We start from the raw sequence: 22,571 nt of genomic DNA, 5'->3' as shown, positions 1-22,571 counted from the left end.
CCCCTAGTGTTATACGCTAAGCCACGCCCATTCTGGCGGGCTGTGACGCTATGAAGGCGCGGGCCCCCTTCATTGGGCGTGACGTCACGCCGGGCTCACTGGTAGGCTGCAGCAGTTGCCCGCAGGGCAGCCAATGAGCACACGAGATGGCCTGCTCTAGGTCTGCTAGCTGCTGCACTGCGTGGACAAGGAATACAAAATTAAGGATAATTTTTTGGCTTCAGTATCTCGAGAAGATGAATCTTTCCCGTAGCGTAAGCTAAACTTACGCAATACGAGAGAACCTCTCGTAAGAGAACTGTAACCCTGGAACGATTGTAATCTGAAAGCTATTTTACAACCCATTAACATGAATTGCCCTTTGCAATCTCTCTTTTCACTATCCGTTTTTTTGTTGTTTTGTTAAGTCTGCACTGGAGTCAGTCTGAATAAGTAGCAGCTGTATGTGACAAGGCAAAGAAAACATGCTCTAAAGGCTGCTTGTGTGAGTTTCCTTCCGAAGAATCATGGACAACTCCAATGTAAATATCTTACTTGTGCTGATCATGTGCTAAATGGGAAGTAGCAGCTAACTCCTATCAAATAAATCAAGTCACAGCAAACAAAAGGCAAATGACTTTCACTGTCTTCATAAACACCTTTCATTTATAATATAATATAATATAATATAATATAATATAATATAATATAGTATAATATAATATAATATAATATAATATAATAAGATGTATATTCAGAGTATATAATTTCTCTTTCCAGTGTTTGTCCCGCACTGGTGCAGGGTCTGCTTTTCGGCAAATCACTCTCCACTTCTTTCTGGTCCAGGGAGTCAGAGTATAGAGTACGTTTTAATAATAAACATGCAAAATCATGTCTACCTCTGATGTGCAATGTCTAATTTAGCTAATAGTGAGTTAAAAGCTATTGCAGCTTTAAATACTTAAGACACATTTCACTCATGTTAAATTATCCTCACATTACACTTGAATTGTAATTTATGTCCAAGTAAGCAGGATTTGAGCTGCTTTGCATGGTAAACTCTCAAGTTTCCCTTTTCCTATGCTGGTGCAAAATTTTGCAACTGTGTTATTCTAAGAACTCTCATCCATGACACCTGTCAAGAGACCTTTTGCTGTTGTTGGACTCATTGCTAGAAGCTTCTCCAAGACAAATATTATTGCCCCACCACTTTGCAGGACTCTACGTATCCGTGCACCTCTTTAGCCAGGGGGGGTCAAGAAGATTATGACAAGAAGTTGGAAAATGAATGGCACGCTGCATTCATACATGCTGGGACATTATAAAAAAAATAAAAGAAATTTTAACTGACACCAACTTTACCACACAACACAGGCTGACGACTGTTATCTGCAGCAACACTCTCATGTTTCTAAGGCAGGATCAAAGTGGATGACATAAGCCATTACACCCTTTAGAGAAGTAAGATAAATGTTCAGCGAGGTATCTTATCAAAGGCCCGGCTGTTTTAAGATTCTGATTAAAGTCCTGCAGCCCTTTTTTTAATCTCCCAGGGGAAATAGGTGTACAAACATTACACTGTTTGTATTGGCCTGAGAATTTACTATGAAACTCCCTCCAGATTGTCTATGACCCAAAAGTAGTTTTTCTGATGCATTATGGGAAACAGGGTTCAGTGTTTTCTCTGCACTTTCTGAACCAATGTCAAATACTTCAGTGGCAACACAACATATTCAGCACTGAGCAGAAACACTGTAAGTTAGACATGTTGTTCCTACATTAGCTATAAATTGGCATTTAATCAGATCGGCCTAATATCACTTTTAATCCTGGTCTTTTTCTCATTGTTCTCAATGCTAAATAAAGTAAAATCTTAATGGCTACAAAAAACAAAAAAGTACTTTGAGTGTGTATGGTGCATAAGAAATTGGTATCTAGTACCGTGCTCACAGCAGTGTCATCTCTGTTGAATGAGCACCACAGACTGACGGCAGTTAGAATATGTTTATTTTAGCACGCCTGTCAGTCTCCTGCAAAAGATTACAGGTCTTCCGCTGTCTGAAGAAGATGAACAGATTTGGGTTTGTCAGGGAGCAAAGACATGGAATGCATGGTGATATCAACATCGCCAGATGGTGGCTGGAAGTAGGAAGTTGATAGGTGAAATTCAAGAGGGCAATGATGACATTTTCACTCTGGGGAATATAGGAGGGAAGAGAGACTTATATAACATCATCATTTTTGTGGATGGCTGATTATCCTCAAAAATACTATTGCAAAAAAGGAAAGAAAAAAGAAAAAAATTTACAACGAGTAATAAGTGTAATTAAATGATAGTTCAACAGACTTCATCAGACATTATAAGCATTTTTCTAACAAGGCAGCCAGCTATATCCAATTCAATCATCATTGTGGCTCAGACTCCACACAACATGATCTATGTACATAGCAAAACATTAATCGTGGTCTCTTCGTTGCATTAAATTGTTCATTAATGCAGGTATTTTAGATAAATAACAATTAAAATAGTCAACCGTAGTTACAAAATAAATCAGAATAAATTGCTATTAAATACAATGCATGTGATGTATTTAATAACAGATTAAATAGTTATTACATTAAAGCTTTGCGTGATGTAAATTCCATGAGAGAGAGAGAGAGAGAGAGAGAGAGAGAGAGAGAGAGAGAGAGAGAGAGAGAGAGAGAGAGAGAGAGAGAGAGAGAGAGAGAGAGAGAGAGAGAGAGAGAGAGAGAGAGAGAGAGAGAGAGAGAGAGAGAGAGAGAGAGAGAGAGAGAGAGAGAGAAAGAAAGAGAAAGAGGGCTTTGTGGGTGAAATGGTGTGCAGTATTTGCTCAGGTGGAATAATACACATCCAAGCAGGCAAGTATGTATTGATAAAACAAAGAGGATTCCAAAGAATGTGCTTTGTGAGCTCCTGAGCCTGCTCGAGTATAATTGCATTTCCCAGTTGGATGGGTAGACATTACCAACAAAAGAAGTCCACGCAAAACCCCAGCCACACGTCTGCAGTCACTGGGATGTGCTTGAACACTTAAAGTACTCACAACTAAATAATTGATTGCTACAGGCCAAGTATTCTCACCCAAGTAATTCCACACATCATCTATTTTATGTGTTCATTGCTTGGACGTCTTCAGCTGTTGAAACACTGTCCAGCTTATGTTGAGCTCATTTTTGACGTGAGCACTCTACAGGTTATAAAGTTCCGGAAAGGAAAAAGAAGGCCTTGATGGAGCAGGTGTACATTCCTCAGAAAGAAGAGCCAAGAACCCCTCAGCGCAAGGAGGTTAAATGGTTCCTTACAAGTAAGAGAGCACATGTCATGTGTCATGCTGAAAAATGATGTCTGTGGATAGGAGTATCAGGAATAACAACATCACGATGTTGGTAGGTGGACTAGACAGAATTCTATCGACATGGCTGATAAACAGGTGCAATGAGAGAACGTGAAAAGGAATGCATTGGAAATGATGGAAACAACTTTTGATTATGGCATGAGTCTCCTATAATGCTTCTAAACACTTAAGGAGTCCTCTGATTTATGGTGTAAGGATCAGATCAAGCTGTAATGTTATATGTTTCACAGTAAAACTGCAGGACACTGCAATTAATTTAAACCACTGAAGCAGAACCAGAGAACTTAACATAAATTCTCCGGTTCTGCTTCAATGGTTTAAATGATAGTTCACCTAAAAATGAGGGTACTCATGTCAACCATGTCATGTATGACTTTCTTTCTTCTGTAGAAGATATTCTGAAAAATGTCTCAATACAACAAAAGTCAATGGGGTAAAATGTTGTTTAGGAAACATTCAAAATATCTTCGAAATAAAGTCATACTGGTTTGGAACGATATGAGGGTGAATTGGATTATCTTTAACATTTGATTTATGCAGAAAACAGAACATAAAGTAGTTGAATCTGTATAGAAACATGTATTGTTACCAAGGCCAAGACCCTAAACGTGTTTAATAAAACTCTTTTACATCGTCAGATGTTATAATACAAATCAATTATCAGTGATGTACATCTTCAAGAGAGTTAATCTAAATAACAGTTATTACACCAGTCCCAGTTTTTCGGAGAATGCACCAAGCAGACGAATAAAACCCAGTGACTTGAGAAATCAGATTAAGTGTATCCTAAAATTTGAGAAGATGGTCAGAAGCCCTTGCAGCTGTTCATTAGAGAGGCAGGCTACAGGAAACCATTAAGGATGGGTTCTTCCAGTCTTGTTAGCAGGAAAAAACACTATACCATTTGTATTTTGGTAAATATACTCAAACTTATCCTTATTTAGACTTATTTATCCTATCTCTTTAATATAGATTAAACACATACAAAAATTAATCACATTAGTTATGGTTTACTCTCGTTTTTGACAACCCATTTTATGCATTATTAGTGTATAATGGTGTGTAAAAATATTTTGTGTCAACACACAAAATGATGGACCCTTAACAGAATACCAAGAATATCTAAATTCATTTTACAAAGGGAAGTCTTTGTCTATTCTATGAATGAGTCCAAACTTAGGGGGGTCAGATACCCCAACCCTCAACCCTTTGAAAGTCTTTGTGGGGCTTTCAAGGGGAGGTCACATGATAGCTCTGCATGACTGTCTTCTAAGGGACCTCCACCTTTGGTCAAGTGCTTTGAAACCAACATGCTATTGTTATTTTACTGGCCATGACAAGGACAAAGGGCCGACTGACCGGGACACACACTCACTGTAATGGTATATGGCTGGGAAATTCACTCATTTCTATGCTTCTTAATGTGATCTTTGAACTGCATGACTGACCACAGTATCTTCTATACATGAACACAACTTATCAATACATAACTTACTGGGTCTGTAGACAAAGGACAAGCACCTGCTTTGTATAAGCAAAAACACAACGCTAAGAATTTTTGTCTTCATTTTTCAATAATAATCAGTAGAATTCCCATCTTAAGAAATCGCAGCCTTCAAAAGGAGTAATTATTCTCCTATCTCGCCTCAGTAAAGCAAGCAATGTTTGCTTAAGACAAGAAAGTCTGTTCACTAGCAGGTGAAAATTTACTGAGATAAAGGACATTTAAGATTTAATCTCAATGGGTTTTTTTTAGTTAAAGATTCAATAATTTTTTCCTAATTTGCCCTTTCTCGTTTTAAATAGTCCTGTGGTGAGATGAATGGATAGAAGTACAAATAATATACAGTGGAGAAAACAATTATTTGATCCCCTGATGATTTTGTAAGTTTGCCCACTTACAAAGAAATGGAAGTCTATCATTTTTATGGTAGGTTTATTTTAAAGGATAGAGACAGAATATCAACCAAAAAATCCAGAAAAAACATTATATTAAGGTTATAAATTGATTAGCATTTGATCGAGTGAAATAAGTATTTGATCCCCTACCAACCAGTAGGAATTCTGCCTCCCACAGATTGGTTATGTGCCCATGTGAAACACAGATTAGTCCTGTCACTTTAAGAAAGTACTCCTAATGTGTATGTGTATAAAAGACACCTGTCCACAGAATCTGTATCTTCCATTCCAACCTCTCCACCACCATGGGCAAGACCAAAGAGCTGTCAAAGGACATCAGGGACAGGATTGGAGACCTCCAAAAGGCTGGAATGGGCTACAAGAGGGAGACAACTGTTGGTGCCATTATTAGGAATTTGAATAAATACAAAATAACCATCTATTACCCTCGGTCCTGAGCTCCATGCAAGATCTCGCCTCATGGGGTAAGGATGATCATGAGAAAGGTGAGGGATCTGCCCAAAACTACACGGGAGAAGCTTGTTGATGAACCACAGTCACCAAGCAAACTATTGGTGTAACACTACGCCACAATCGATTTAAATCATGCAGCGCCCACAAGGTCCCACTGCACAATAAGTCACATGTACAGGCACGTCTGACAGGCAGTTTGCCAATGAACATCTAAATGATTCCGACAAGGCTTGGGAGAAAGTGCAGTGGTGTGATGAGACCAAAATGAGACCAGCTCATTGGTCTGTCCAGTACGGAGGTGGAAACATTATTCTTTGGGGCTGTTTCTCTGCTAAGGGTACAGGACAACGTATTGAGGGACTGATGAATGGGGCCATGTACCGTAAAATCTTGGATGAGAACCTCCTTCCCCCAGCCAGAACACTGAAGATGGGTCGTGGATGGGTCTTCCAGCATGACAATGATTCAAAACATACCCCCAAGGCAACAAAGGAGTGGCTCAAGAAGAAGCACATTAAGGTCTTGGAGTGGCCTAGCCAGTCTCCAGACATTAATTCTATAGAAAATCTGTGGAGGGAGCTGAAACTTCGAGATGCAAAGCGACAGCAAAGAAACCTTAAGGATTTAGAAAGGATCTGTAAAGAGGAATGGACCAAAATCCCTCCTGAGAAATGTGCAAACCTTGTGACCAACTACAAGAAACGTCTTACCTCTGTGCTTGCCAACAAGGGTTTCTCCACCAAGTACTAAATTATGTTTTGATCAAATACTTATTTCACTCACTGAAATGAAAATCAATTTATAACCTATAATGTGTTTTTACTGGCTAATATTCTGTCTCTATCCATTAAAATTAACACACAATAAAAATTATTGACCCTTCATTTCTTTGTAAGTGGCCAAACTTACAAACTCAGCAGGGGATTAAATAATTTTTTAAAAAAAAATGTATTAATCAAATAATTAAAATCAAATAATTATTTTATTTATATAAATATAAATAAAACTATATCTTCTTCTTCCTAGCGTGTTTTCCACAAGTGTGGAGTCAGATCTTCGAATCTTGGTATGACATTTTGCACGGTTGAGCACGGTTCGGGTGTAATTTGGCGCTCCTCATCTGCATCGATTGTATCCTGCCATCTTTGCTTTGGTTGTCCAGAGCAAATGTCCATTTCCCATCCACTGTGAAGTGGCAGGTGGTGTCCGTAACAGTGCCTGATACTGCTCGTAGGACGTGCGCATACCACTGAAGACGCCTTTGTCGCATTTTCTCCTTAATTGGCGCTACATCCATTTGCAGCCGGATTGTATCATTTCAGCAGGTGTTAAAAGAGACACACCAGTAATCCAGTGGAGCATGTGCATCTCCAATGTGGAGAGGGTGCACAGTGCTTTTGGTATCTGACCAGCATTCGGCTCCATACAGCACAACTGGACGTACTACCATTCGTTATTAGGGGTGTAACGATACACTCAGCTCACGAGTCGATACGATACTGGGTTCACGATACTATATGTATCACAATATTTTGAACAAAATAAAAAAATGTAACTGAAAATCAAATAACAGATTTATTTAACATTAACAGTGTTCAATAAATGTCTTGTTATACATACAACTTAAAGGGGTCATATAATGGCATTTTTGTACAAGTTAATTTGAATCTTTAGGGTCTAAATGAAAACTTTGTAATATACTTTTATTAAAAATTCTCATTAGTATTTTAAGAAAACACTAATTTTACCTGCTCAAAAACAGCTTTGTTTTCAGCACGCCGTTCCAGTGTATATGCCTTTAAATGATAATGAGCTTGCTGACTCCGCCCCTCTGTTCTTTGGGGCGTTTTTGACACAATGCACGTGGAGTGTTGCCTTGACAACAGTTGATGGTATATTTTGGCGAAAGAATGGCAGCGGGAGTCTCTGAGGACAGATCTGTAGTGTTGCCATACCAATTTGAACCGGAGTCGGACCCAGAACAAGATGATGGCCCCGAAGAAGTTCGACAATTAAGGCTCGAACAGGACGTTTCTGAATGGTTGGTTAATGTAATGCCACTTTGATCTATTTTTGTATGTACTGTCAGGGTAGAGTAGTGGGATGCAAACGCTATTTGTTTACTGTATAGGTTAGTTCGTTGACAGATTTATGTTGAAAAACTTTTTTTTGGTAAATGTAGGCTTGTCAGTGATGCGTAACGTTATCTTAGTGTTCGGTACTACTGTCGTGTCTGAAACATGTCCTGTCATGTCAGTAATGATTCTAGCAGTAGTTGAAGGATACCTAAGAATTTGTTGTATGTTTATGTTTAGTGCAGTACGAAAATGTTTTGTTTTTAGCACGTTAACTGTAACACCTGCGTAGATAGTTTTTAATAACAATAACCATAACGCGTTGTTCATTATAAAAGTGTGATTGTGAATTATATTGAGAACATCGTAACGTTATATAGAATACATGCCGTAATGTACCCTGAGTGTAAACATTAGCCGGATTCATCGTGAAGCGTGCAAGCGATTTGAAAAGATTAATATGTATCGTAAAAGGTTAATAAAACGTTATACTCACTTCTTCAGGAGGTGCAGCAGGAACACGAAGAGTTGGTACCGATTCCTTTTTCAGGAGCAGCTTCTTAGCCAAACCAGCTTTATACTGACCCTCGTTTAAAAAGCAGTCTGGTGAGAAATGATTCGCGCAAACATGAACAGATTTACGTTGATCGTGGGGAATATTCCCATCGTAAACAAAACCCAGCCACTGCGTCTTCAGCGGTTCAAATTTAGGAACATCAAAATGATTTCTGTGTTTGTTATTGCACCCAAGAACAGAACAACACAATCGCTTAGACGCCATTCTGCTCCAGTGTATTAACAATGACGGACTATGATGACGGCTCGCTCAGGGCGGGGCTGTGTTGAAACACTGCTGTCAATCAACAACCGTGGGAGGGGCGTCATGTGGGGCGTCATTTTTCCGCACCCATGTTAACAGGTTAGAGCTTCCACACTGCACGCGGATGCGCTCCGGCGATCCGTTCCAGGAAAGGTGTGTATACACAGAGACAATTTATACAGCAGTGCAGCGATCGTTTCCACACAGAGTCTATTTCTGCTGTGCTGCATGTGCTGAATTAAAGTTACAGCGCATGGTTCGTGGTCAGCATGATTACAGATTGACATGAAAATATAATAATCTTACCATAAATGCATTTAATTAAATAAAATGCTGTAATCTCACCATAAATGTATTTTTGGACTTGCAGACTTGGAGGAGTTCCGTTCACGTTCACACACACACACACACACACACACACACACACACACACACACACACACACACACACACACACACACACACACACACACACACACACACACACACACACGACTTGTTTAAATACATTTATGTTGTTAATAACAATAAATTGTTGTTGTACCGGCAATATCTCCAAGTTTTGTTTTACACTGTAGAAATCTAAAATCTCATGATTTGCCAATGCAAGAGAGTACCGGCACCTTTTCCCCCCACTTCAAGCACTCAATGACACATCATATTTGTTGTATTCGACGTCGTGTATACATGCAACAGTGTTTGTTTACAGTATTTACACACAGTTCGTGTTTTGTCTGTTTTTTTTACCGTCCTCCTGTAACTGGAAAACCAAAATGCTGCCAGACGTCGGACTTGTAAGTGGACGGGGCATCCTCTATTTCAATTTCAGTCAAACTCATTTTGCCCTGCTACTGCTCAGTTCAAGCGATTCATTTGAGCGTGAATGCAGTGATGCAAACGTGACGCGGGTGCGGTAGCTCAACTAATAGGATAAAACGGACATCATATCGTAAAAAAAAGGAAAAGAAAAGAAAAAAAAAATCGCCATAACTCTACGATACATATCGTAAATTTTTTGCATCGCGATACATCGTACCACGATATATCGTTTAGTGGGGCAACGGATCATCATTGATCCGTGATCCGTTCGGATCAATATGTTCGGTTCGGCACACACGTGATCCGCGGATTGATTTATGAAAAAAAAAAAAAGTTGTGCGCATGTTCAGTCCACACACAGCGTGGTCATGGCGAGCGGAGGAACGGAGGAGCTTGAACGCCCCGCGTCATTTAAATCCCCTGTATGGGAGCATTTTGGCTTCCCTGTCAAATATAATGATGAAGGAAAGAGGTTAGTGGATAAAACCGTGACAATGTGTAGGCACTGTGGCAGCATGGCCACGCATTTGAAGCGACATCACCCCGATGTTTCACTGACAGGAGTGAAAACTAAGGCTGCTCAACAACCGCTTATCACTGCAGCATTTAAGCAGCCCCTTGTTGCACAATCAGACTGGGCTAAAGCCATCACAAACGGCATTCGCGCAGCACTACCCCTCGCTCGTCCCTCTCTCTCTCTCTCTCTCTCTCTCTCTCTCTCTCTCTCGCGAGCGCTCTCTCTCTCCCTCATATAAGGTGCCATCTAGGGCTTAAATCAAACTTCATTCACGCACACATATATGAAACACTTGCATACACATACTAAGTAGTCAAACATACATGTATACTGCTGAATGCTCAAACAACATATGAAATGCACAAAGACACACCTAAAGTCGCTCACGCACATACACGCAAACTCTACACACGCGAGATGCGCGCACACAAACTCCTCGCACATAATCATATGAGAGACGCACGCACACACACAAACTCGCGCACATACTCATATGAGACGCGCGCGCGCACACACAAACTCTCCACGCACATACTCATATGAGACGCGAGAACACACACACACAGAAACTCGCGCACAAACTCAATGAGACGCGAGCGCACACACTCACAAACTCTCCGCGCACATACTCATATGAGACGCGAGCACACACACAAACTAGCGCACATACTCATATGAGACGCATGCTCACACAGTACATGATGCATATGATTCTCAGTGTGAACGTAAGTCACACATTGGTAAGACAAGACATGCATTTTTTGTTAACAGAGAATGAGAGTCCCTTGCTTTTATTGTTTTTGGTTGTTTTGTTCATTTATTGCGGATATTTAAAATGTTTTCAGTGTTAAATAGTCTTTAGAAATAAAAGTTTATTGATCTTTGAAAAGCTATACCTGCATTATTATGCCATTATCATTATTTTAGATGAAAATGGTCTCAGAACGACAATATTATCGTTTATTATCAATATTATCGTTTATCGCAATAATTTCTTGGACAATTTACCGTCCAGCAAAATTTGTAATCGTGACAAGCCTAACTATCGGTGTGTTTATAGGTGCAGACATGAGGCCATTTATTTTCTATTTTTTTTGCTGATCCGAAAAATGATCCGATCCGTTACTCTGATCCGAGAAACGATCCGAACCGTGAGTTTTTTGATCCGTTGCACCCCTGATATCGTTACACCTATATTTTTTTTACTTAAGACGGATTGGTATGCGTTTATCGCATAGAACTCCAGTGACTTCTTTCCAGCGCCTCCAGGCCGTGTTTACTCTCCCATGCACTTCACTATTGATACCACCATCCCTATGCAAGTGCAATCCTAGATACTTAAAGCTGTTTGTTTTCATCAGGGCTTTGCCACTGACCAGGATGTTGCCATCAGAAGACATTTGCACTGAAAAGATCTCATTGCTGGTGCCGGAATTAACCTACCGGTAATCTTGATTGACCACAAACCTAAACAAATCAAGAATTTCAGCTCTATAACTTACTTAGCAAATGTGATTTGTCTAGCATGTACAACATTTTCTCTGCATAACTAACTGCATGAGGGAGAATACCACCAATCCGACACCCTTTCATTTATTATGTGACTGTTTATCCACACATCACCATTTAAACATGTTCACACAATGGCAACAATATGACTGAGGTTGCACATACTGTTCTCAGAACCACCCACGGTGCACTTGCACGACTTAATTCCATCATGAAATTCAAACTAAAGAGAAAGAATAGTAAAAATATCAACTCCACTGGCTGTGAAATTGAAGAGGGCATGAATGCTGACATCATTGTATCACTGGCGTAAGAGCAAAAACAAATATCAGGAGGGTGGGGTGGGGTTAGGGGTTAGACCACCTTCAGTTTCAAATGTGTACCACCCAACAATGGAGCCCCTCTGGCATTCAGCACAGGTGTGACCTGGATTTGATAAAAAAAATAAAAATAAAAAAACCTAACTTCTTGCCCAGAGTAAATAATGCCAAAGCTGTCCAGGTGCACCTTTTGTTTGTGTGTGACTTTTGGCAGCAGGGCAACTTTCGCAACACCAATGAGCAGGAAAAGTACAATGTATGCTGAGCTGAGTGCTTTATGAGCTCAGCTGATGGAAGAGATAACAAAAAAACACTAGACTCAAGAACGCCCTGTCTGCTGATAAGAACTTAAATGACAGTAGCATTTGCTTTTCCACTGTTTTTGACCAAATCTGAGCCCATTTCTTTTCAGTGAAATGCCACATCAGCAGATCTTAAAGTTGGAACATTTATTGGACATTGTCCACACAACTAACTTAAGCAAACTATACTTTACGCATCCCGCAGTCTGCTTCCAACAAAAGAACCATATTAAAAAGGGAAATACACACTGGATAAGTATAGTCAGTTTTGGGAGAAAAACTATGTTTTTTTTTAGTTTAGCATCAACTAAAACTACAACAATCAAAAGAGTCGGACTAAACATGCAGTTGAGGTCATTATGGCTTCCTCCAAAAAACTATTTTCTCATAAAACTATTTGCACAGTGGTGCGCAAGCATTTCTTAACATAGTGTAAACCTCACAAATGCACAGAGGAAATGTATATTAAATTATGTCCAGGAAGAGGATCTTTGCCATTATTGTAGTGGACTCATTTGTGGAATTAAAAAAACACCCATGTTAACAGGTTAGAGCTTTCACACTGCACGCGTATGCGCTCCGGCGATCCGTTCCAGGAACGGTGTGTATACACAGAGACAATTTATACAGCAGTGCAGCGATCGTTTCCACACAGAGTCTATTTCTGCTGTGCTGCATGTGCTGAATTAAAGTTACAGCGCATGGTTCGTGGTCAACATGATTACAGATTGACATGAAAATATAATAATCTTACCATAAATGCATTTAATTAAATAAAATGCTGTAATCTCACCATAAATGTATTTTTGGACTTGCAGACTTGGAGGAGTTCCGTTCACGTTCACGTTCACACACACACACACACACACACACACACACACACACACACACACACACACACACACACACACACACACACACACACACACACACACACACACACACACACACACACACACACACACACACACACACACACACACACACAAACGTGCCACTCGTCATAGCATCAGCACACCCTGGTTAGGGGCTGTGGACTAACATAATATTGTATTTAAAAACGTGAAATAAAAAAAAATATATATATTACACATATTAAAATAGACATAACATTTCATATGGGATTAAAATTATGGGCAGTGTATAAGATATAAACTAATAATCAATTATTTTAATATTCCTTTGTTCCGATCAGAGCATGTGAGCGGAGAGCGCATTTCTGAATATTCCACTCCGCTCGCTCATTCCGCTCAGGCTCGCTCAACCCAGAATGGCCTGCTGGTTCGAAAATATGTGGAACAAGGGCTGCCTCCAACTAAAGTTTTTTGTCTAGTCGACTAGTAGTTGTTCATTTAAGCCATTAGTGGACAAATCGCCCCTTTATATTGATTTAATTACTTAAATAGGCTATACAGGATAATGAGCGTTATATTTCCGCACTCAAGCGCACACATAAAGCTTGCCACAAAGAACCAGCAAAAGTAATGATAATGAATGTGTAAAAAATAGCAAGGAGACATTTAATTGTTTATTAATAAACTGGTGTTTTCTTTATCACTGCAAAGATGAAGTTGACGATGCGGACTCGCCATCAACGAATAAAGATATTTGGGCATAAAAAGGAAAATTTCCTCCCGTTTGGCACGCCCCACCTGTCACGTCTCTATTCCCCACCAGTGGGGCGCGCCCCACACTTTGAGAACCGCTGATATAGAGACTGTGTATGTTCCCCGAATTAGGACATACAAAAAACTTGAAAAAAGAAATAACCCTAAACCCATTTAAAGCTGCAGTAGGGAGTTTTGAGAAAATGTTGACTTAGCCTGAAAATTTGAACAAGCACAACTTACAGGTTACTCTATTGTACAACTTATTGTACAACAGGACTTCCCATAAATCCTGATGTACTTGTTACTTCATAAGAAGGATGACGTCTACGCTAATATTACACTCTCTGTTTATCCCGAGGTTTACCGCAGTCCGTCAGATCCAGGCTGTATTCAGATTTGATGAAGGACCTGCGCCTTGACACGACGACAACGCAGTCCTGAAATGTCAACTACTCTCTCCCCTGTGAAGGCCTCCTTCCCTTCCCTTTACTTCTGTACAGATAAAAAGTTGTCGGGATAATTGCGGTTCACGTCGCTACGCGAAAGCGATAAATAATTCTTTATTATACATTTTTAAGGCCAGACAAGTAGTTTGTTGATGGTTTGTTTGTAAAGAAGGACTACATGCCTGCGCACATATATGTTCGAACGCGCATACCTAGAGACTAAACACGTGATGCGCATGTGCACGCCGTCTGCGTTTTCATGGGTTTGCATTTTTGCGGTTTGCGCAGAGATAACCTTTTTTCAGAAAATTTTCAAGGCTTGCACAGTGGAATCCATTTCAGGGTTTGCGTTCTCGAGCCACCAGGCACTATTTTGTGCAGATGAGCGGGCCGGAGCGTGTGGAGCGTTTTCTGTTAGAGTAGTGTCGTGTTAGAGGCCCCTGAGTTAATAACTAATGATCTTTGCAACGGAAGTGAATCAATCAATCAAAACTAACTTTAGCTGGACAATAACTTTATTCTAGAGCTGTTGTATAGACAAAACAATCTCTGTTACTGTAATTTCCTATTATCACGGTCAAGCTGCTTTGAAACAATCTATATTGTTAAAAGCGCTATATACTGAAAATGAAGGTGACTTGACTAGACAAATTCATGTTTTAGACATAATCTAGGATACGCTGTTCTCATAGCTTTCCTTATTTCCAAAATTTGAATTTCAATTAGTTTTTTTATCAGGTTTACCACTTTAGCTTGGGTGTTCGACGTTATGTCGAAGACTGAAAAATGAGGTATAACTTAGGATCCTCAATCAAATTATCTTTGAGATATTTTTGAAAAACAGCCAGTGGAAATGGCGAGTGGAATTTGCATGTCGAGCCACTCCCCTGTACATACGAGTATATGAGATGGCGGCACGCATCCACTAATTCAGATTTTTGCTTTTGAGCCGAGTGGTTGCACAGCGATCACTCTTCCAATCACCACAAAAAGTGTGCTACGGAGAACATTCTACGCTGGTGTGGAGGGCGCATTCAACAGGTTTTACCATTCTAAAAGAGTAATGAACAGTTAAGTGCAGTGAAATTCCCCTGGGTGCTTTAGCGCAAAGAGCGGTTTCCTTAGAAAACAGTCGACGAGTGTCTTTTTAATGATGCCTTTCCTTCCGTGGGTTTGTGGATGAGATTGTTTCCTGTCGTCATCTGCATAATAGTTAACTCTCGTAAGGGTCTCCTTAAAACGTAAGGGTTACAGTGGGAGCGTTTCTGCCAGTCCCCATAGACCTTCTGCTCCTCTACAGTACTGTGTGCCATTGAGTTGCTGAGTGATGGCGCAGATCCTTCTCACGGCTGATCTAGTGATTCATTCGCCGCTCTGGGTGACGCCCTCATCTTGCTCATCTAGGTGTGACACTTCTACCATTGGGCTGCCCCCCAGTCTGCTCGTCACTGAGGACGTCCCCCTACGGCATCTACATCTTCTCCGGCACGAAAGGAGGCATCATCCCGGCCGCCTTGTCGAGCTTCCTGCAAGAAGGTGATGCAACCTGTCCCTCAGGCATTTAAACCCTCCAAACATCCATTGAAGCGGCCCTGATATGGGCAACCCAGAGATTTGGGGAGCTGCTCTCGACCAGGAAGTGTTGAACGCACCACTCCTTCCCCCGGAGAAGGGCCAGGTGGAGATTCCTTCGTTTTGTTTTTCTGTTCTTCCAGCTGTACACAAATGTTCAATGAAAGAGCAGTTGATCTGTGTGATCATCACACATCATCACAACTCATATGTTGTGATTCCCTCTTGTTAATCCCATATGTGTATTCTTCCATGGTACTGTTGAGTAAAGCCGTCTTCCCTAGGCAGATTCTGCTCAGCCCAGTCTCTGCATCTGTAGTGGTTCCATCCATGTCTAGGCAGGACCTACCGCAGAGATCTTCCATATGTAGTACTGCCCGACGGGTCAGTCCATATGTGTATTTCCACATGCGCCTCCCTACGGGTAGGATGTGGCCTTCTTAATGTCTCTCTCCTTTGGACTAGGTACACTTCCCCGGCATTAACAACACTGGTCAATTTCTGAAAAAAGGGAATAGAGAACTGAAGCACTCTTTCCGTGAAGTAACATACAAAAGAAACAGCAGCTACGACCGTCTCCATGGTAAACCTTGTCCCTTCCATTCCATTGGCAAAGAGGATTTTTTGATTTTTTGGGATTACGTGGGGCGATGGGTAGGTTACGACCGTATGAGGACAGTTGCCAAAAGGCTATGCTACAGCTTGCCAGCATCTGCGCCTCCAATACTTGTAACAGTTCAGAGGCTGTGGCGCTTTTCATTGGGACCCCATTTGTCAGTCTTTGACATAACGTCTCCGTTCCCTCCAATAGGGAACGAGGGTTACTTCTGTAACCAAGACGTTTTTAATCAGTTACACTGTAGGTGCATTACATATACTGCAACATTTTTTTAACTATGACCCAGGAAGTCAGAAAAATCAACCGACAGTAAATATGTACATTTTCATACAGAAATGTCTGTTCCTCATTTTGCATAATACCATTCTGATAATACCTAATAGGGATGTGACAGTGAGGAAAATTTCCCACCAGTAGGGCTGTGCAATTAATCGCAATCGCAAAAAAAAATTGCGATATGAGCACAGTATTTATATTGTAATTCAGAATACCGCAACGTTCTTGTGCACATGTTTCAGATATTAACCAATCAGAGCTCACTCAGCGCACCGCGCAAATTATGACGAAGCAGAGCGGGACAACAGAATAGGCGAACGGGAGGAAAGAACATAAAATATGGATGCAGGTCAGAATAAAAATGATTTGGTGCAAAAGAGAAATTCAACATCAGTCGTTTGGGAGTATTTTGAATTCAGGAGAGAGGATGTGTCACAGAGCAAGGTAATTTGCAAGACCTGTGAAATGATTATTGCAACGAAACGGGGCAATACTACAAACCTGTTCCAACACTTAAAACAACACCATAAAAAACTGTATGATCAATGCATGTCAACAAAGTCCATCGAAACTAACAAAATCACACCTCAAAGCCAGCCTGAACCAACCGTTCAAGCATTTGCAAGCGTAACACCTTAAGAGAATTCGGATCAAAACGAATGTGAAATACTACGCCATGAGTTTAACGGTCATTATATTGCATTATATAGCAAACTATTTTTTGGTTTTGATTTCTGTTAGTTTTTATTTATTGTTATGACTGGAGTTTAGGTTAGTTAATCTTAATTTATTTTATGTAGTCTGTTTTAAAGATACAATTTATTTCAAACAATTTTGAAGTTTATTTATTTGTTATGATTGGAATTTAGGTTAGTTAACCTTCATTTATTTTATGTTGTCTGTTTTAAAGACAGTTTATTACAGTTTTGTTTATCAAGCTGTTAATACTATGTTATTTCATTGTGAAATGTTTTGTTTTGCACTTCTTGTGCACTGAATACATTTAGAATGTAGCATGTTTGAAAAAGCAAAAACAATTGCCCAAATCGCAAATAAAATCGCAATTACAATATTCATTAAAAAAAATGGCAATATGATTATTTTGTCCATATTGCACAGCCCTACCCACCAGTTATGAATAAGACGGCTTTATTAAAAAAATATATAAGCACGGCATACACCATACTAATAAATGAAATTGGACTCCTGCTGCTGATCTGTACTACAACTCTCATTCAGCTCACGCTGAATTTGAGTTTTTAATTGTAGTGTCTGTTCTCTAACTGAACTAAATGATTTTTATTACTATGTGCAAATGATGTAATCGGTGAACGGCTGAACAGCGTGTAACACTGGTAACACCGACTATTGCAGCGAGACTAATACCTAAACATACCTTTTAGATTTTAAAGTTATGTTTAGCACCTTGTACTTGCAAAGGAAACATTTTAGAGTGAATGTGAGGATCTGTCAGCAAATAATTGCTTGTGATACGCCACATCATATATTTTTTTCTTTTTTATATTTTTTCCACTAAAGGAACAGGTTTTGATACTCTTTGTATCAACCTCAAATATACTGGGTTATAACTGAAGCTTTAAAATAGCACTGTTTACAAAGTCAACAATTAGTGGGAAAGTCTGTCAGCAGACACTGGCTCAACTTGCCGTGTGTTCCACTGAATGTAAAGTCACACATCATCTTAGAGGGGTTAGTCCAAGAGGATCAGGTAAAAACACTCGTTTTGTATCTGGTAGTGACAAGAAAAAACATTTAGCCTCCAGCCTGGCCAGAACAAATATGACTGGAGTTTACAATCCATTTTCATTTATTTCTCTGGTCTTAAGTTGCACTGACACAGATTTATTAGAATTCTGTAACACTTCCACTATTTGACTCATAAAGTCGTAATAATAAACTACTTCTCCTGTGTCGGAAGTAAAATCCCCCAACGAGATGTTTTTTCATTCCAGATTTATTCAATAAAACAAAGCTGTTTTGGACAGTAGTCTCATCTATTAGGGATTTCAGAACACAGGGCCATTACACAATGGTGATCAGATGTCCATCTGGGATTTTGTAATAAGGCTCCAAATCAAACTGTTACTATGGACATAACATACTTACAGTACATGGACTGTCAGTTTTTTTATTTAAAATTGTAACAGGTCTCATCAATACAGCCAGAGCATCTCATGCTTTCAAAAACAACTGGACTATTATTTATGTAATTGTATGCAATGAAGCTGCTTGGATGAGTGAGAAGAATCCTTAAAAATAAACAATAACTGGAAACAAAGTCAATGTTCGACCTGTAACAATAAAAACTACCACAGTAAACTGGTTTTATGGAGGTAATTATTGTATTTATCCTATTTTTAACTATTAAACAAATCTAATGATTGACTAATAAAAAAATAAAATAAAAAAAATTTAACAAGAGTCAAAGTTCAAGTCTTAAATCAATGCATCCTACCAAAGCATCTGACCTGTGCTCACAAACCACAAAATTGTTATGTTGTTCTTTAATATACTAAGACATATGTAGTACAGCAGAACATTAGATTTTCTATATGCTAGGAAGTTTTCTGATTTTGCCTGATATTAAGGAATATGAAAACCAACTCTTCAAGATCATCTTAACCCGTTTACATCTATTGTATCAGAACCTAAATGTGCAGGAACTGCTGGCAAGTCCAAAGGTGCTGAACTTCAAAAACTTTCACCAACATCTCCAAAAGTCTCCCCAAATTTGTTAAATTTCAAATGTTAATGTGTAATGATAGTAGCTCAAGATAAAGCATTTTTTGGTATTACACATAGTGTGGATCCTTATTATGGAGCTCTGCAGTCTACAAACACAGCATATACGCGCGTGTTGAATGGTCTTTCCTCTCTGAGAAAGAAGGCTGAGGTGGTAATATGGCAAGGTGTGAGAGAGAAGGGGGGTTCTCCTGAATTTGACACAGTGTGGATTGTGTTCCCGTCCTAATGGAATTGCAGAAATATGCTGGGGGAAACCCATTACGTAGCAAATGGAGTGCTGTAATAATGTACTCACAGTCATTTTCCCACTGCGGTTAGCCTCCTCCCGCTCCGCCAGGGCTCTCAGGAAGTTATCTTTGAGTTCCTTTCCTGTACTTGCCAGGTTCCTAGAAAAGACAACATTTAAACAGTTTGAAATGTCTATTAAAAATCTCTTTCAAGCCTAAATGTTCTTGGTTTAATTTGTTCTCACAGGCAAACATCGATGCTTACTCTTTTTGATACTGACGCATCATAGCAGTAATCTTTGTTAGTCACTATTTAAAAAAAATCTTTCAGAAATCTGCTGTAGGTATCGAAGAAGATATGATACAACATTACTTGTGAATTTGGATGTATTTCTTTCTATGTTTACCTCAAAGAGTTAAGTCACCTTTTAAAAGTGAGATATATCACAATATTTTTCTTTAAGAAATATTAATAAAAGTACTACATACAAAAGATTGGAGACAAACAAATCATCCCCTGACTAAAATTACAACTAAACTGTAAACTACACCAAACCCAGCAATAGTCATTGTAACAATGATCCAATTATAAAAATATCCAGAATATCTGGTTCCATAAAAAATATGAAATACGTTGCTTTTCGACAAAATTATATCTTTATAAAAATAAATCGCACTGCCTCCACCCTAAACCTGCTGATAATTAATCACATTGGGAATTGCTATTAAATAAATGCTCTCTTGAATTATTATCTCTCTCATTTCATGAAGGTTTTTTTTCTCTCTGTGCTATTTGGCCCATTTCCATGAACGCAAAGATTTGGCTCCAGCCTGTACACCTGACATAACACTCATTGGCATTCATCTCTCAGACGTTTCACAGTGCAGTACCAGCAATAGCGCCTTGTCATTCACCCCAAATTTGCTCAACTTTCATAATGTCTGCAGTATACCTGCAGAATCATCGGCCTGCCAGTAAACAAGTATTTGAGAACTTTTTTCGCTCAGGTTTGCACAGTGCAAAATCAGGTGAAAAGGGCAGAAGAGATTACCCTCTCCTAATATCACAGATAAACAGAACACACCCCCTCATTTAACCAAGTCTGCTTCTTACAAAAAAATGACAATGTTAAAGGAATAGTTAAAAAAAAAAAAGACAATCGTGATCCTTTACTTTTATGATGGATGCATGCACTTTTTCGGGCTTCAAAATCTTCAAAAAGGTACCATTCACTCCCATTATAAAGCTTGGTAGAGCCAGTATATATTTTAATATAACTCCAATTGTATTTGACTTTAAAAAGAAAGTATTATAGAACTAGGATGGCTAAAGGGTGAGTAAAGTATGGGATCATTTTCCTTTTTGGGTGAAGTAACCCTTTAATGAAAATATGCTTACAAAAAATAAAATATGCTTCATGGTGATTTTATTAAGAAAACTTAAGTAAAGTTCAAGATTATTTTCCAAGTAAATTTTATGTAGTAAGTACAGTATACTAATAACAATTTACTAGTAGTTCATTGTATGTTACTAATTTATGTGTGTACATTATATATGTGTATATATGTGTGTATATGTATATATATATATATATATATGTGTGTGTGTGTACTATTTTAACACTAAATTGGCCTACTTTTTAGTTTATATGAATACTGTTAATAAGTGTACTTTAAGTGTAACAAAATGTTGAGTACTAGTTACATCAAAGTTTTTCCTTAATATTGCTAAAATTGAACTTTAGGTATACTATTAGTTTGCTATATAGTTTTATCTGACTGTATAGTTTTTGAAAGTACACTTGACCTGTAATGATGCCTATTTGTTATCTGTCAAGTGGCTGTGAAATCAAAAAGTCATGCATCTGTATTGGCCTGAAGACATAATATTCCTAATGATTACCCTCCTCCGGGCATACTCTGTTGCCATACTCAGGTTACAGGGTGGTTGGGGAGGGGGGGTTACAAACAGGCTTGCTGCTTAGAAAGGATTTAACAGACCATGATGCACTTGGGGCCCTGCTCTGTTTATTCTGGATGATGAAAAGAAACTGGGGGGAAAAGCTCTAAGTAAATGGAACACACACATGACATTTATTTTGGTCAACTACTCGGCTGCCTGTAGTTCATAAACGTGCAGCCGGATGCCAGGCACTGTAATACTATCAGGAGAGGCCTTTGTTACAGTTCCTCAGTGTATTCAGGACAGGGGCCATAATGCTGTCTGAAGTGATCTGGGGCTTGTGTCAACTACCATGCAAAACTTCTCCAATCTACTTTCTTTCATATATGGTCAAACAATAAAAAGTTTTAGCTATTTAAATTATGTTTTACCTGGTCGTTCTTTACACAACTTACACAAAATTCTTCTTGTGCAACATGAAATGTAGCCTGAATACTGTACGTCATACCATCAAAATGCTTGAGGCATATTTCTTGATCAGCTACGTGACCACCCAAGCGAGTTCTTGTCAAAATAATATCTGCTATCACCAAGCAGAAGTGTTAAAAAATATGACCAGCCTGTTTGAGTACATCTCAGGAATAACTTCATTGGCTACCTATTTAAAGAATGCAAACCACAGGGTCATCCAAGTTTTCACACAACCATTCCTCAACACATATGGATGACGTTACCTACCAAGTATATGCTAACATGTCACTGTGCATCAACAATCAGGGCTGTGTTGAATTAGGAAGTCAATGGTTTGAGCAGCAGTACCATAATAACACAAATAGAATGCTCCATCAGTGATAGATAGCAATATGAGAGTAACTGTGTGTGTTCTTATTATGTAAGAAGTAATGGGAAGAAATTTGGAACACTTCAGGGTGTAACTCAAGCCAAACTGATCTCATTGTTCATTGTAAACAAATGTCCTAACACAAGTATTTCAGATTAGTCCTGCATCGTTTAGCAGACGTCTGTAAAATGGATAGTTAAATTTTACAGGCTTAAAAGGA

The 22,571-nt window shown here is 39.1% G+C and overlaps 1 protein-coding gene across 1 annotated transcript in view; it reads right to left on the bottom strand.

Annotated features, from left to right (window-relative positions):
* cfap299 (cilia and flagella associated protein 299) overlaps positions 1-22,571 on the bottom strand; it is a 91,972-nt gene that overhangs the window by 27,195 nt on the left and 42,206 nt on the right. The window contains exon 3 of the mRNA XM_077231356.1: positions 19,676-19,766. Within this exon, the coding sequence (XP_077087471.1) occupies positions 19,676-19,766 (91 nt within the window). The remainder of the gene's footprint in view (positions 1-19,675; positions 19,767-22,571) is intronic.

The sequence above is a fragment of the Siphateles boraxobius genome, unplaced genomic scaffold (assembly GCF_051911475.1).
Source record: "Siphateles boraxobius isolate OS27281-9 unplaced genomic scaffold, OSU_SipBor_1 16, whole genome shotgun sequence".
In the NCBI taxonomy this organism is placed as follows: domain Eukaryota; kingdom Metazoa; phylum Chordata; class Actinopteri; order Cypriniformes; family Leuciscidae; genus Siphateles; species Siphateles boraxobius.
This window is presented reverse-complemented; position numbering and strand designations above follow the sequence as displayed.